This window comes from Belonocnema kinseyi, chromosome 8 (assembly GCF_010883055.1).
Source record: "Belonocnema kinseyi isolate 2016_QV_RU_SX_M_011 chromosome 8, B_treatae_v1, whole genome shotgun sequence".
Taxonomy (NCBI): Eukaryota; Metazoa; Arthropoda; class Insecta; order Hymenoptera; family Cynipidae; genus Belonocnema; species Belonocnema kinseyi.
The window spans coordinates 131,057,363-131,074,116 of NC_046664.1; the positions used below are offsets into that span (position 1 = coordinate 131,057,363).

A 16,754-nucleotide genomic window follows, 5' to 3' on the forward strand; every position below is an offset into this window, starting at 1 on the left:
TCTGAAACGTGACCTTGTTAGTTTTCACACGATTTTTTCCAGATGAGATAGTAAATCTGGTTTTCCAAAGCGGCACCAATCTCTCTATGCACCCAACTATTTACGGATGAACTTTTAAGATTTCCAAAAGACGGATGATAAGTCTATGGGATGTCGAATCGAAAGCTTTCCGATAATCAAACCAGGCCATCGATAGGTCACGCTAGTAGAATGCTGCATCTTTGCAGACACATCTATCAATGAGCTGGTTCTCCCGACATCCGGCTACGCTTTCTTTGAGCCTCGTTGTTCATACATTTCTTGCCACACAGGTTTAATTGCCCGAACAATCCTATCATTTAGAATAGCTGTGAATATCTTAAAAAGCGTGTTCAGACAAGTTATTGGCCTGTAGTTCTTCGGGTCAGCTAAGTTGCCTATTTTCGACAGGAGTATTGTGCGCCCTTCCACCAACCACTCTGGAATCGGCTCTTCCGACTTCAAATATGAGGTGAAAATACGGGCCAAATGCTGATGGGTTGAAGAAAACTTCTTCCACCAGAAGGTTTTGATACAATCTGGTCCCGGTGTGGAATAGTTCTTCATCCCTCTTAATACCTTTTTCACCTCCTCGGTAGTGATGGGTGGGCATTCTTTATCAGGTTTTATGAGGACAACACATAACTCCTTGAAGCTATTTATATTTTCTCAACAATATGCTGCCTGATGGTTAGCAGCTTTGACTTTTTAAGTGTGTGATAACGGGTCCGGAGTTCGCGCGTGAACTTTCGAACCTTGGCGGTAAAATTCCTGCCAGATGTGATGTAGTCAATCACACATTGAATTCGGTTCGGTTTTGATTCCTCTAGAATCAAACCGAAGGGCCTATGACAAAGCCACCGCACGCGTCCTCGGGTTGCGGATAGCGGGTCCCTGTACCAAGATTTTCTGCTGAATATAGTTACAAAAATAAATAGGCAGTCGCGGACATTTGTCCAGGGGTGGTCCCGAAGGAATTAACCCCCAATCGGAGGTGTGAAAACCGTGCCGAAAGCTAAATGGCACTTGGGTGAGGTGTCTAGAACGGTGACTCTGGGATACCGGGCGACCTCTCAGAGTACGCAGCCTTATCCTTGCATGCGGGGCTCTATAAGGATGGACGAACCCCTTTCCCTAGCTTCTCGTGGGAACAACAATGACAACGCCAAACATAGTTGTAGTAAGTGCGGTTGAAAACAACAGAACGCGCAGGACTCCCGACAATATGTCGGCCAACAATGCCGACCAATATAGAGCTGGGGGAGGCAATGAAAATGGATTCAATGCGATGGATCTGCGGGATCTCTCGATCTTTGGGTGGAGGGAGCGACTGAATCACGACTTGCTAGAGCGATCGCACTTTTCGCAGTAACGTTTGCGAAACCATGCTAAACTACTCCGAAAAAGGGGCTATGTAAGCGGAACGCCTACTCTAACACAGCTAGAACAAGCCGGCAACAAAGAAAGAGTGGCGACACTAAGACCAACCGCGGGCAGGCATCCAATAGAGGAAGAGCGATGATTTATGGCCTGGAGAAAGATCAGCACCAAGGTTTCTCTCAAGCCTAAAGATCTGGCTGAAATGGATGACGAGCTTCGTAGACATTCTTCCGGAGAGTCCGACCTCGAGGCTATCAATTATTGTGTGTATAATGCAGCGAGAGCTTTGGCCGATGCGAACCGTAAAATAAAACCAACGGTGATTAACTGTTTATTATTATTATTATACTGTCGGACACCCACCCAAACCAGAGGAGGTCGAAGTATTTTGGAGAGAAGTCTATGAAGTGCAGCATAGACTGGACGGAGACTCAGAAAGTATAAATAGCTTCAAGGAGCTATGTGCTGCCCTCATAACACCTGATAAAGAATGCCCACCCATCACTACCGAGGTCAAAAGTATTAAGAGGGATGAAGAACTATTCCGCACCGGGACCAGATTATATCAAAACTTTCTGGTGGAAGAAGTTTTCTTCAAACCATTAGCATTTGGCCCGTATTTACACCTCATATTTAAAGTCGGAAGAGCCGATTCCTGAGTGGTTGGTGGAAGGGCGCACAATACTCCTGCCGAAAATAGGCAACTTAGCTGACCCGAAAAATGACAGGCCAATAACTTGTCTGAACACACTTTATAAGATATTCACAGCTATCCCATAGGCTCCTCCCATAGGCTTATCATCTGTCTTTTGGAGATCCTAAAGATTCATTTGCAAATAGTTAGGTGCATAGAGAGATTGATGCCGGTTGGGAAAACCAGATTTACTATCTCATCTATAAAAATCGTGTGACAACTAACAAGGTCACCTTTTAGAGAGGTGTCTTTCAGGGCGACACCATGAGCCCACTCCTCTTTTGCCTTACATTATTGCCACTATCTCTAGCACTTCGCCATTCCGACGGGTACTTATGCGGCAAACCTGCAAATCGAAAGTACAAGGTCACTCATGTATTTTACATGGACGATCTTAAGATCTATACAAAAAACAAAGACCAACTACATCTAGCTCTAGGGATTGTCGAACGATATACTAAGGAAATTGGAATGGAATTTGGGTTAGACGAATGCGCCAAGGTTTATTTGAAGCGAGAAAATCTTAATGGCATCCCTGAAGCAGATACAAAAGTCTCATCTCGCAGATTTGGTCTTCCGAACTGTCGGCGAGGAACGAAGTATCTGCAACGAACATGCTTGCCGTCCCGGTAGTACTCTATTCATTTGAAGTAGTTTCATGGACATGGTACAGCTTCATGGTACAGTTTCTGTACAAAGCAGCGGAGGAGGCTGCTGAAACACTCAGGCTTAACTTCAGTATTAGGGGTGAGCAAAATGCATCAAATCTTATCTATCTCGAGTACTCACTCCTGAAAGCCCGGATTAAGAAATCACAAGAGAAAAACTTTCGTGAACAGCTCCTCGATAAGAAGATGCACGGTATCTTCCACAGAAATGTGAAGGACAGTCAATGTCTTGTGAGCTAACATTTGCTTTCCTTAAGTCGCCCGAATTGAAGTCTGGTACAGAGGGATTTATTTTGGAATGCCAAGACGGTGTCATTTCCACCTTAACATACCATCGTCACATTTTGAGCCAAGACATTTCTGATAATAGTTGCAGGGCGTGCCATGCACACCCCGAGCATTTAGCTCACATACTATGTAGTTGTCCAACTCACGCGGGAACGACCTACATTCAAAGGCACAATGCAGCGCTAAGAGTGCTTTATTACCATCTCTTTCACTCTTACGGCATTAACCTTAATATCGCTCCTCTAAATGTTCCTAGGGAAATCGAGTCAATTGTCGAGAATCTGAAGTGCCGCATACACTGGAACTTTATATTCTCGACGATTGTTTCTGTTGCTCACTCGAGGCCTGATATGGTTCTTCTTGGCTTCGAGGAGCGAACCATGTTCGTTATCGAATTTTCGACACCAGCTAACAAAAAACGTCATAGCCAAGGAGAATGAAAAGAAAGACAGGTATCGAGACTTTATAAGGGAGTTGCGACGATTGTACCCGGAATATTCTGTTAAAGTAATCGTCCTTATCATCGGCGCTCTTTTAGGTGCCAAACTTTTCAATGTATTTATGAAAACAATCGTACCAAGCTCTTGGGATTCCTCTCAATCCAATAACTTCCTTTTTTTATTTATAAACTTTATTCTGTCCCGTTTCATAACCTTCAGGTTCATTAACATATAATTCCGATTTGACATAATCATTCAAAAAAAGCTGTTTTAACGTCCATTTAATCTATGTAGAAATTATTTGTACAACAATATGATCGCAAAATTTTCAGGATTTGCATTTTCCCAACTGGTGAATAGACATTTTCGATATATTCTTTTTGTTGAAATCCTCTTACAACTAATCATGCTTTATATTGATATAGTTCATATTTTAACGACCACCCTTTTAGTCCTGGAGCATGGTTTGGGATTCCAATTTTCCGTTTTTCGAGAATAAGTCGGCCGACTTATTCAAGGGAAATGGAGGGTTGCGATTTCAAGCTTATAACTGCTATTCGATTTCCGCGTAAGCTTCGACCGGTTAGGAGATCCAAATTCTCCCGACCCAAAGGCAGTAAATTCTCGCCGTATTCCAGTAGTTGGGAGGAGCGGGCGACCAATGATAGGGCTCGACCCGCCTCCCCACCGCTGAAATGCGCGCAGGTTTGCTCGGCGTTTTTAGATCTGCGGGAGATCGGCAGTGAGCGAGTCAGTATCTCTTCGACCGAGGAGCGCAACGTTTCACGGGGGACCTTGCGCTGCCTCGAGTAACCACTTGTAATTGTATAACCTACAATGTTAAATTAAATTGGTTTCTTTTTACTCTTTAATTCCAGTCTTTTATTTCCCAGCTTTATTTCCCCCCTTTACTTACTTTAACTTAGTTTTCCCTTTAGACAATTTTTCTTCCACAATTCGCCTCCAAAATCTCATTTCTTCAGCTTCCGCCACTTCTCTGCTGACCCTCGCCTATCATATTTTAGCCTTTTGCTCGGGACATCGAGTTGTTCTGACCCCTCAATATTTCGTTTCCCTCTATCGGCGCCCTCCGGCGATCGGAACGCCATTGGGCATCCAGAGGTAATTGGTCAAAAATATTACAAAAACCCCGGGAAACCCTGGAAACGACTGACCCGTAGACGGAGGTAGAGCAAGAAACAACAGCTCCTCACGTTCCAGGACTTGACAAATTCCGTTTCTCACACCTGGGCGGCAATGCTTTTTCGCCGACGGGAAACGAAGTCCAGAAGTCCAGACAGAAAGCTTCTGCTGATACCGCTAGGGAACTCACCTGTTAGTTTTCCCCCCTCGTCACCTAGGGCCACGGTTAGGCGTGCCCTATTTTGAACCGTCAACATCTATCTCAGCCCTTACTAGGACCTTCCCCATCAGTAAGGGATTTTGAAAGTTTCCGAATCCCCATTGATAACCGGAATCTTATCAATCGGGACACGGAAATAAAAGACTATAATTACCGGCGTTTCTTCACGGGTTCACCTGTGTAGACTCATCAGTGTGGCAATCACAGGGAACCCTACCACAGACGCCTCGGATAAATTCGGTTCTTGAATTTCTTCCCCTCGATCACAAGATTGAATCCCCATTGATCACCCCATCATCATCGAATTTAAAATTATTTTAATAACCGTTATTTTTATTAGTCATATTTATTCTTTTGTTTGTGGGGGTTATTAATATATATTATCGCTTTTTTTTGTAAATCCATTCAACATCAATAATCTTTTTGTTTACATACATGTAGCGTGTTACAGCATTTCCATATCTATGTTCTCGCAAAAACTCGACTTCCGTAAATTTTTTAATGTTTTACATTAGGTTTCTTACCAAAAAATGTTTCTTAAGGAATTTTATTTTCTATAGTATAAGGATTTGTTATATTTTTTAAATATTCTACAGTGTTCATCATTTTTGGCCAATACTTTCTATGTATTCTATCTAGCTTCTCTCAATAAATATCTACTTATGTCCAATTGTCCATAGCAGTCCTATTACATCTTTCGGTTACGCCGTTTAATTCATGTATACATGGAGGACAGGTTAATAGTTGTATACCTTTGTGTTTTATGAAATCGTAAATTTCTTTGTTCAAATATTCCTTACCATTATCGCACTGTATTTTTTTTTAACTCTTTTGTTAAATTGATTTTCAACTAAGTTAATATAATCAATAAAGCATCTCGCAGTTTCTGAGTTGTTTTTACTGCAATAAATTCTTTCTGGCAAACCATCTAATAATGTATTCTTTACAATTTCATACAAATATTGAAAATTTACGTGACATAACGCTCGACGCCATTGTTCTTTATCGGTTAATGCTGTTACATTCGTGTATATTTTATTCTCATTTATTCTCAGGGAATCTTTTCATACGTAATAAATTATTTTCTTTGTGTGCTACAGGTAACAATTTTGTATTTTCATCAAAAATTTTTGCATGATCATATTTTGCTGCAACAGTACAATTTGTTTTAGTGATTCTAGAAAAACTTAATAGGTTTTGGCCTAGATCTTTGACATAGATATACATTTTTTATATCTGTTTCATTTCCATTATAATATGTATTGAAATATGTTTTCACATTGCCCATTTTAGTGGCTTTCCAAATTTCCCCATCGGGTGATTCTACATATACATGTTTTTTTAGGTTTAGATTATTTTCAAAGAACTTACAATCGTTTACTATGTGATCCGAACATCCACTGTTTTCATTAGACTTTTTGATTTCAGAACTATACACTTTTGTTGCCCATTCTTGAGCACCATTTGAGCCGGAGTATCGCTTACCTCTTGACTGATCGCCTTTTGTTTGGTTTTGCTGGAAACCACTTCCTCGGCCACGGCCTCTGTAGCCTCCACCTCTGTTGTAGCTTCGCTGATGACCTTACTGACTTCTTTCTTGGTTCCTATTAGCTTATTGGTTGTTCTTGTTTGGCTCTGCGTACCAATAGTCGTTCTTTAAATGTTCGAGTTTTCCACAGACAAAGCATTCTCTTTTTGTTTTGGTACTGAAAGTACTTACATTTTTCCTTTTTTCGGTTTGAGTTTTGTTCAGACTCTTTTGTTGAACTTTAGACTTTACGTAGTCTACTGTTTGTTGTTCTTGCGAAATAACATCAATGAAATTTCCAATATAACTACAGCTTGCTGGTAAGGATTTCAGTAGGTATCTCATTTTTCTATTTTATCTATTTTTCCTCTGGCTGATTTGAATTCGTTTACTGATTTTTGAAAATCTTTAAAAAATCTTCAACTGTATCATAATCTTTAAGTTTTATTTCATCTAATTTTCAACTACGTAGAATTTTCAAATCTGTTGATTGAGTAGAGTACATTTTGTCAGACTTGTTCATCATTTTTAAAGTTGTTGTACAGTCTCCGATTAATTCCAGCTGTTTATCTGAGACTATGCTTATTAAAATTGTTCTGGCTTTTAAATCTTTCTTGTTTCAAGCATCCTTGTCTTCTTCAGTAATTTTGTCTGCTTCATTTTTCAACATTCTCATTCATACTGCTGGTTCTCTACAGTCCTTGTATTCTAAAATGTTAACAGTCTAATCTTCCAACTTGAGAAATTTGCTCTATCAAAAATAGGTATTGAAATATCTTCAATTTTTGCATGATTAGCCATTTATATTTTATTTTCTGTTATATTTTTATACACTTCAGTTTTTAAAATGAAAAATTTCTCTAATTGTTTTAAAAATACCTTACGAATTATATTTTCCATTTTTTTTGTCTAATTCAAAGTCTTTATTTAATGGTGCATATTTGCTTTCTAGGCTTTCTTCATTGCCAATATATCTATGTGTTTAACCTCAAAAAATTTAATCTATTGACATCACACTTTTTATTCATTAGTTTTTCAAAAAACTTTTTCAGTTCAATAGTCATTACTTTTACTTTTAACTTAAGCATATATTTTTCAATTCTTATCGTTTTAAAGTTAGTAGAAGTTTTTTGTTCTTCCTAGCCACGTGTTTTCAACTATGTAAACCTTTCATTTTATTCAGGCTTTTCCTTTGAATTTTAACACTTTTTATTTTTTTTGCAAATCGTTTATTTTTTCTATTTTATCTTTGGCGATTAGACTTTTTCGCTTCACTTTTTACTTTATTGCCATTCTACACGTAACTAACCTCACTTTTCCATTTTCACTGAGGACCCAATTTTTCTGATCAACCACGCTATGCTACCATGTTGAAATGTTGATGTGGATGAGCAGAAAAGATCGAATTGTAGGATAATGTTTAACCTATTTTATACTTAATTTAAAATCATAAGCTTTAAAACCTGCGAGCGCGCATCTTATCCACATGATACTCTCCTTACAACTAACTTAAACTTCACTGAGAGAACTTCAGTGTGTATGGTGCACTTGCCTGCGAGCGACAGCAGCGCCCATTAGTGAGTGCACGCAGGATACCGAATCGGAGTAGCAGCTACTCTTTTTGCCTTTCGAAAAGAGCAACAGACACGCAGCTATAGGTTATACCGATTTATTAGCGTGGCGTCTACGCTGTGCCGGTGTGTCTCTCGCTCTGATCGGAGTAGCTGTTACTCCGGTCATGAGTGTAGCGCTCGCTACCATGATTCAGAGCTCACCCTATACTTGGAGTCTATAAGCTACACCGAAGTTCTCTCAGTGTAGGCTTTCGCTTTGAGCGCTCTCACACATACTATGCTCTCATACACATACTATATGTAAATCAGGATTGCATAATTTACTCTTATTCCAACAAAATCTATTATTAATTTTGTTTCGTTCGGATCACTTTTTTTTTGCTAAACTGAATTGGAAAATTATTTTTGTGTAAGTACATAACTTCATATAAAAATTGACTTATTTTTTTGTAATTTTTGCCAACAGGCCTGTATGGTGGAGACAGAAGGAGAGGAGGCTGTTTCACAGGAAACTGTCACCTTCCTTTATAAGTTGAGTAAAGGAGCTTGTTCCAAATCTTACGGGTTTAATGCTGCTCGTCTTGCCGGTGTTCCGTCATACATCACGCAGAAGGCTCATGAAGTAGCCCAGCAACTCGAACGAGAGACCAACCTAAGACACATATTTGCCTCCCTCTGCAAACTCACCAATGAAAATACGGTCAAATCTATGATCGAAGCCATTTAACAATTTTTAATTTACACGTGATTAAAAACGGAGGGTTTATAGTTACCCAGTTTATTACTTACTTTAAAAACATTGATGCTCTGTGGATATCAGCGATGCTATTTTCAATTTTAATACAAATTAAAACCAATCGTTCCAGCTGGCCAGCGCAAAGTTTTCAGCTACAAAATGAAAGACGTCAATATTTACGATTTAAGATTTGTTCTCTATAATTTTCAGTCAATTTATCTTTCTGTCTTTCCCTGAATAAACAATTTTGATCAAAAAAGAGTTTGTTATATTTGGGCATAGGTCTAAAACCTTTCACTTTCATGTCTCTGAAAGATATCTAAGTAATTTCAGTAATTTAAAAAGGAATTTTTATGTTCCGGTATCTATTACAATGTAAAGTATACTCTGTAAAAATGGTCTCAAATAGATTAATACGCCAGATAAAAAGTTATTGAAGTTCGAATGTTCGATTTTTAAGTAAGTAAGCTTGTTCTGATCCTTATTTCCGTATGCGTTTTAGGTTTAAAAAGTATGACAATACTTAATAAGGTTATAAATCCGTATGCTTTCAAGTTAATGAAGCTAGAATCATGTTTATTCAAGAAAATCTTTATTTCTTTCCATCCCAAGTGTGGCTTTAAAATTATGTCCCTTGATTTTGTCATGTCGTCCGTTCTGGTTATACTTATATAGTTTCTTTTAAAAGCAAGCTATTGTGTGCATTTGCTTCGCAGAGGAATAGTTTATAGAAAAAATAAATCGACTGCGCACATAATTTAAAAACGACCGTCACAACCATGATCCTTCGTGAAATATAATTCAAAGTTCTGGAAAAATGTATCAATACTTTCTCGTGGTTCTCGTTCAGTCTTTTTGGACTGTACAAACTGAACAAACACGTATTAACTACATATTAAAGAATTTAATTACAATTTATTTTATTATTGAATTTTAATTTTGTTAGATACGAGTCTGATTACACAGCTACACAAAAAAAAGTGTGCGGATCTGGTAACAAGACACACGTATTCCTGTGGATTTTGGGGCGCTGAATTCAAATTTGGTATCAAAAATCACCCATCACGTCATGGTTGAGCCATAACCTCAAAAAATGACGAAAAATCATGCACTGAGGCAAATAAATTTCAAAATAATGCCAGTGATGCAAATTTTCACTTAAAAAACATGTCGACAAGTGTGAAGGATCAACCCTTGTCTGATATCAACTTATTCAACATAACTTTACCCAACAGAACCTCACCTCACCTAACCTGAATTAACAGAAATTTATTGAACTACACGTAAAACTCTGGAAGCATATTTTCCCAGTAGCAAATGTGTGCTACATCGAATGGTTCAACTCGAGCCTAACCTGGAAATAAATTTAACCTAGCCTAACCTAACCTAACCTCACGAAACACAATTAAAGTCATTGTGTTGTCCCGTTGTGTTTGCGGTACCGTTTCATTCAGCTTCGGCTTAACCTACATAGAGGTTTAACCTATCCTAACCTAACAAAACCTGACCTAACCTAACCTAGCCGAATGAAATTCAACCAAGATGCTTTATCAACCATGATGCTTTATCAACCAAGATGCTTTATAGCTCTTTTTGTCACAATCTCCTGATTACCCACCTGCAGAGGGACAATGGTCTCTATTATTTTGGTCGTCAGTACGACGATTTTAGTCTTCTGGATAGCTAGGCTCACATCGTGTTCCGCCACCGATCCACAAACGCGCATCATCACCTCGTTCAGTTTCCACTGGGCTACCTATATATTTCAGGCCACAATCATAGCAGCGATGTCGTCTGCATATCCCACCAGGGATGTACCCTCAGACATCTTCAGACGAAGGATGCCGTCGTACGAGATGTTCCGCAAATCTGGCCCTAATATGGACCCTTGCGGTTATGTATTTTTTGCGAGTCCCTGTCTCTGTTTCGTACAGCAAAACTCTATCTTGCAGATAGCTCTTCACTATACGCAATAAGTACGGCGGTATTTAAAAGTTTTTCTCGATTGCATAAAGAATATCAGTCCACCTAGCTGAATTAAACGCATTTTTAACGTCTAAGGTGACGAGTAGAATGATCTTGCGGGTGTCGCGGCTTACTTGTTGTTCTGCTGCGCAGTTCTCGCTACCTCCTGCACTCCATCCGCTGCAGATCGCTCTTTCCTAAACCCGTGAAAGATCTCCTACCGTTTGTACAGCTGCCTGAAGACGGGCTTCAGCAGTTTCTCTAGTAACTTACCAGCAGTGTCCAGCATACATAGTGGTCTTTATGCTGACGGGGAATTTCGGTCTCCTTTCCTCTTGCTGACGAGTACTAGTCTCTGCTTTTCCCATTTTTTTGGAAACAATCCTTCCTTCAGACAGCTGTGAAACATTATCAAGAGCAACCGTGGACTGCTTTGCGCAAATGCCTTCAATGCTTCCGATGGTATTTCATCAGGGCCTGGAGTCTTCTTGCTTTGAAGCGATCGGACAGCCTCTTCAAGCTCCTTCTCACTGAAGAGTGGAACTTCTGCGCTGTTGATTTCCACAGTAACCTGGCTTCTGATCTGGTGCATAGGAAACAGTGTGTCCATGATATGTGTCATCGTTTCCACTTCGCGTGGGCCTGCCGGTGCTAAGGCTCCAAATTTTCGTGTAACAATCTTGTAGCCTAGCCCCCAAGGTTCGTTGTCCACTTCTTTGTATATGATGGTCCATCCCGATCTTTTTCTTTGTTTAATAGCAGTTCAAAGTTGCTTCTTCGCTACTTTGAACTCTGCCCTCCTAATGGTCGCTTCTGCTGGTCGCTTTTTCTGCGCTCGCTGGCATTTACCCTGTAAGCTGAGTCTGCTGGCCCTCGATTATTCCGTGGTCTCTTTCGGGGCATAGCTGTTTCACACGCTCGGTGAATGAGGCTCATCGTGGCCTGTAGCAGAGACTCAGCGTTGGCTGCCATCTCAGTGTGTCGAAATAGTTTCCCGCCTGTTTTCTCTCCATTCTCTATAACATTTGATAGCTTTTGGCCATCAATTTTTGAGATATCCCATTTCCGCACTCTGTGTACCATTTTTTGTTGGTTACGGTTTTCTGCATTCTTGAATTTGATTTTGGCATACCTTATTCTAGAGTTCTGGCATTAAAGTCACCCGCAACCACCACTTCCTCCACATTTTTGATAAATTCTTCCAGGTCATACAGTTTATCCTGAAAGTCCTTTGTTAGTTCATTTGGGGTAAAAGAGCAGCGCAAGTATGCCATGCTGCTGCACTTCACCCACACATACCTATATCCAGAGCCGTGAGTATGACTGGCGTCTTCACCAAATCTGAAATCCAGATAGCAGCAGTACCCAATTCGTCCGTGAACCATTTAGGATCACTTCTGTCTTTATACTGCTCACTGATTATCAGTATGTCCGCATTCTTCTCGTGCCTAAGATGTGTGATGAGGTCTTGGGCCGTTTTATTCCTGTTTAAGTTACCTTGAAATATCTTAATCATGCTGCCCTAACTTTTCCTTTAGCCCGGTCCAGCGCCAGTCTGAACGCTGCACAGCTACCTGATCCAGAAATGTGTGACAATCCAGAAATGTGGTGAGAACTCCACCAAGTACCACATAAACACTCCAAATATTGATGACCTGATTGCCTCTATTGATTAGTTTTGAGAAGTGTAACTTCCAAGATAAGGTACGAGGAAAAATGGTCCCCAAAAAAGTAGCTGACTCACGTGGATTAATGGTTTGGCTTTCGATAGAGATATGTACATTATCTGGTAGATTTTTAATTGGGATTGGAAAAATGACTAGTTTTGATTTATCTGGGGAAATAGATAAACCCCTTTCCTTCAAAAAGTAATATATGTTAGTTAAATTTTTTTGGAGAACATAAATACATTCCTCTAATACATATGATATAAAATAAAGGGTTATATCATCGGCAAATCTAGAATTTTGCAGCCAGAATAGATCATTGAATGTACTTTTCGCGTGTAAATGATGTACGAGACGGGACTGAGCATGCAGCCCTGCGTGAAACCTTTTTTGATGGTAAATGGGTCTTTATTTTTGCCATTGACTCTAAAGAAAAGCATCCATTTTCTGGTGATATGAAAATAAATTTACAAATTTTAATAGGAAGATCAATCTGCAGCAAGTCATTAGTTAAAATATTTTGAATGACATCATATGCAGCTTTTCCATCCTAAAACAGACAGGCTGTTTATTGATTTTTTGCTTGCGATGTATACAATTCCGAGGAGAGGATCGCCAGGTTCTCAGCACAGGAACGGTTTTTTCTAAATTCATACTGGGACGGAGGAAGGATCTTTTGATTCTCAGTCTTTCTCAGTCTATTCAGAGTAAGTTTTTCTGCAATTAAAAAAAAACAAGAGGATAGAGCAATTGGTCTAAATTTCTTTCTATCGCTTTTTGGAAGAAGGAATATTAAGAAATCTTTCCAGGAGTCAGGGAAGATACTTTCATTAATTATATGATTTAAGATATGTAGTAGATGGAGAAGGGAGGATTTTCGAAGGTTTAATATCACTTAAAAACTAATTTTATCGAATCCAGGAGAGAATTTGTGTTTCGAACTTTTCAGAATAGAAGTCATCTCCTGAAAAGTGGAGGATTGATAAAAAATTTATTATTCCAATCATTAGAAATAGGAAAATTGAAAGACAAAGATTCACAGTATCATCTGAAACTGGTGCATTTAATGACTTTAAATCTTTTTGTGGTTAATGCCTGACACTTTTGGAAGTCCAAAAAGTTCTCGTAGTTAAAGGAGGCCATATAGTGTTTAAATGTGGCTAATCTTATACGAGAAATCTTATCGCATTAATTTTTCCACCATGGGAGGGGGGGAGGGGTTCGAATAGAATTTGTTCCTTAAAGGCTTTCTATCTAATTCGGTATCCGCCTTACGAAGGGCATCATCTAAATCATTTAAAAAATTGTAATATGCATTGGTAATATCATAAGGAGATTTTAATTCAGAAAGATTGTCATCTTTATCGATTGATGACGTAAAAGATTTGAAATTTTTACAATCAACTCTTTTTAAATTATATTTTTGTGAGAAGAGTTGGTGGTATTTGAAAGGAATACCGATATTTACTTTTATTGGGAAGTGATCACTACCCATTTTATCATCAAGAACTGACCATAAGGAAATTAATTTCAAATTACTAGAAACTATCTTTAAATCTATAGCTCATTTTTTATCCTGGACGACGAAACAGAGTCGATTATCTGCACTTAATAACAAATAGATCCGTGTCAGATAACGCCGCAAAAATTGAATTCCCTGGCCTACAGGAGGATTAACATGCCCAAGATGGGTGATGTGGATTGAAGTCTCCTCCAACAAAAATAGGAGAAAAGTTCTAAGTCGAATCAAAGAAAGTCCGCCAATTAATTGACCTAGCAGAAGCGCGGGGATTTCTATAAACATTAACAACGAGTAATTGGCTCGGGTCAGTTGGAATACTTGCTGATAATGTATCAAGGGAATCATCTATACAATAGATTGTATCTATATGTTTAAATGGAATGCCATTTCTAATAGCTATCAAAAGACCCCCCCCCCCCAATAGACTGGGGCGATCCTTCCTTATAACCTTAAACCCCCTGAGAATAAATCAGGATTGGGGATTAATCCAACACTCACTCAAGAGAGTTACATCAAATTTGTGTGAGATTTTTTCCACTGAGCCTTTCTTCGGCAAAATACCCCCACAATTCCACGGAAGAATATTTAAAGAACTCTTTGTAGCCGTTATTTGAGATCAAATATTGGAAGTGGCGGTCTGTGAGCCAGATATAGAGTTAGGATTCAGAGGGAAGGTGGGGAGAGATTTGGGATTATTTAGCATGGCTATGAAAGGAGCCATTTGGTTATACAGCTGTGACGGAAAAGTCACCATCTGAGCAAAACTTCTAGCAAACTGAGGAGGAAGGGATGAATTAGAGGAAGGAGAAGAAGTAGCACCATGGGGGTTAATATTTATGTTTGGAAACGGGATATTGATTACATTCATATTATTAGAAAGATTCGGCGTTCTTATAAAATGACTTGAGGCAACATTTTGGTTTCTTTCATTGGATTTTTCGTGGGAAATTAAAGCTGGGCCATGATGTTTATCCATCTATTGAACCCGTGATTTTGTTTTTGAAAAAGATTTGATAGATTCAAAAGTTTGATGTAGACTTGAAGCTACCATTGGCAGAGTCCGAGTCCAAGTCTCCAAGACTAGGGAAGTTTGAATAGCTAAAACTTGGCGCCTGTAGGGGAACAGAAATAGATGTTGGGGGTCCTTTAAGCAGCGATTTTATATCAAAGGAAGAATTACTAGTTTTATCACACATTTCTTCTCTTGATGTAAAAGGAGTGTGGCATCATTAATAGTGATATTTCTAAAGACTGCGATTTTTCGGACATAAGTTTGCTCTATATAAACTGAACATTTTTTGTCAGAAGCTAGTTCTCGACCTTTACAATTAAGACAGATTTCAGAATTTCCTTGGGGACATTCAGCTCCAGTGTCATGGGGAGTTCCACCACAAAAACGACAGCGAGCATTTTTGCATTGTTTAGCAACGTGACCGAATCTGAAGCATTGGTATCTGATTATATCGTCATTAGATATTTTCATAGGAATATTGCGCACAATCTCACGAGTGAGCTGGTAGTTTGGGACGAATGCAGCGTGATTAAATTTGGCGAAGCGATCGGAACTGTCAATGATCTTGTTGGCACTTTTACCATCGTGACATTCAACTACAACTCTGGAGGAACCAGATTTCTCAATACGTTTAATTAGGCTGGGAAAAGAAGTGTGGAGAACCTTCCCAACCACCATGACGTGCTTGCGTATGTCTTGCATTTATTGGTCGGATATTAAATAAGTCCTGCATATGTCTTGCCTTAATTAGCTGGATATTTACTAACTCTTATGCCTTGCCCTCATTGACCTGAAATTGAATAATTCCTAATTTGTCTTGCTTTTATTGGCTGGATGATGACTAATTCTTGCTCATTTCTTTCCTTCATTGGCCGGCTATTGACTAAGTCCAGCTTCTATCTTCCCTTTATTGGTTGTGTATTTACTAGGTTTTGCACATGTCATGCCTCTATTGGCTGGAGAATGACTAACCCTTGTTCATGTATTGCCTTCATTGGCCGGATATTGACTAAGTCATGCTTATGTCTTTCCTGCATTGGTCGGATATTGACTAACAAGGAAGGTACCCGAGGTGTACCTCACCGATTTTCTTGAAATTGTGATATGTTGTAAAACATCAAAAAATATTCGACAAGTATTTTTTTATACGTGCCCATAAGCCCATTTAAGGGGTGAAAACCACCCTTGAAGTTCACCCCTAAAAACACATTTTTTTTAATTTCTCGAATACAATTCGTAATTTTTTACTGAAACAAAGTGAGTAACACTTGTTATTGAAAAGCACATATTTATGCATTATTTTTAGTCATCGGACTCGCAACCCCCGTTTTTTTATTAATGAAAAACTATATTTGATGGCCATTTTTTTCACTATACACATTCCAAAATCTGTTGAATCTTGACAAAATTAATTGTTTTATGCACAATAATCAAAAATAAAGTTGACCTGTTCCAACATTTAAAAAAAAAAATCCCTTGAGAGGGTGAGCTACCCCTAACGTTTATACTGTTATATTTCGTTATTCCATTACTATATCATGGTGTAAAACTCTTGGATATTATTAAAATTGTTAAGTAAAGTTGATGTAGTTTGAAATTTTCTGAAATCAGCCCTTACAAATGAATTCATCCCTAAAATTCAATCACAAGTATTATTTTTTCATTACTTAAAAATACCGTCGGACTCAGTGGCGTAAAACGTGTAATAATATTAGTTCACATCCTTGGTATTAAATTAGAATTCTTTACCCCACTAATGTATCAACCTCTATTTTTTAATAAAAAAATGACACCCTATTCAATATGAAAATACTAGTTTTTTGAGTTTGACGAAAAAAATCTTGGCAGTATGCACAATATCCAAATACGAAATCGACTGTTCTCACCTTAATAAAAATA

General features: G+C 38.7%; 1 protein-coding gene and 1 long non-coding RNA gene across 3 annotated transcripts in view; one reads left to right on the forward strand and one right to left on the reverse strand.

Annotated features, from left to right (window-relative positions):
- LOC117177753 (probable DNA mismatch repair protein Msh6) overlaps window positions 1-8,948 on the forward strand; it is a 253,143-nt gene extending 244,195 nt beyond the window's left edge. The window contains exon 21 of one of the 2 annotated variants that reach the window (XM_033368662.1): window positions 8,420-8,948. In XM_033368662.1, the coding sequence (XP_033224553.1) occupies window positions 8,420-8,680 (261 nt within the window). In that variant the 3' untranslated portion in view covers window positions 8,681-8,948. The remainder of the gene's footprint in view (window positions 1-8,419) is intronic. The other variant, XM_033368663.1, reaches the window with a different exon arrangement.
- The window catches only part of LOC117177755, a 92,108-nt gene that overhangs the window by 61,120 nt on the left and 14,234 nt on the right, over window positions 1-16,754 (reverse strand). The window lies entirely within an intron of this gene.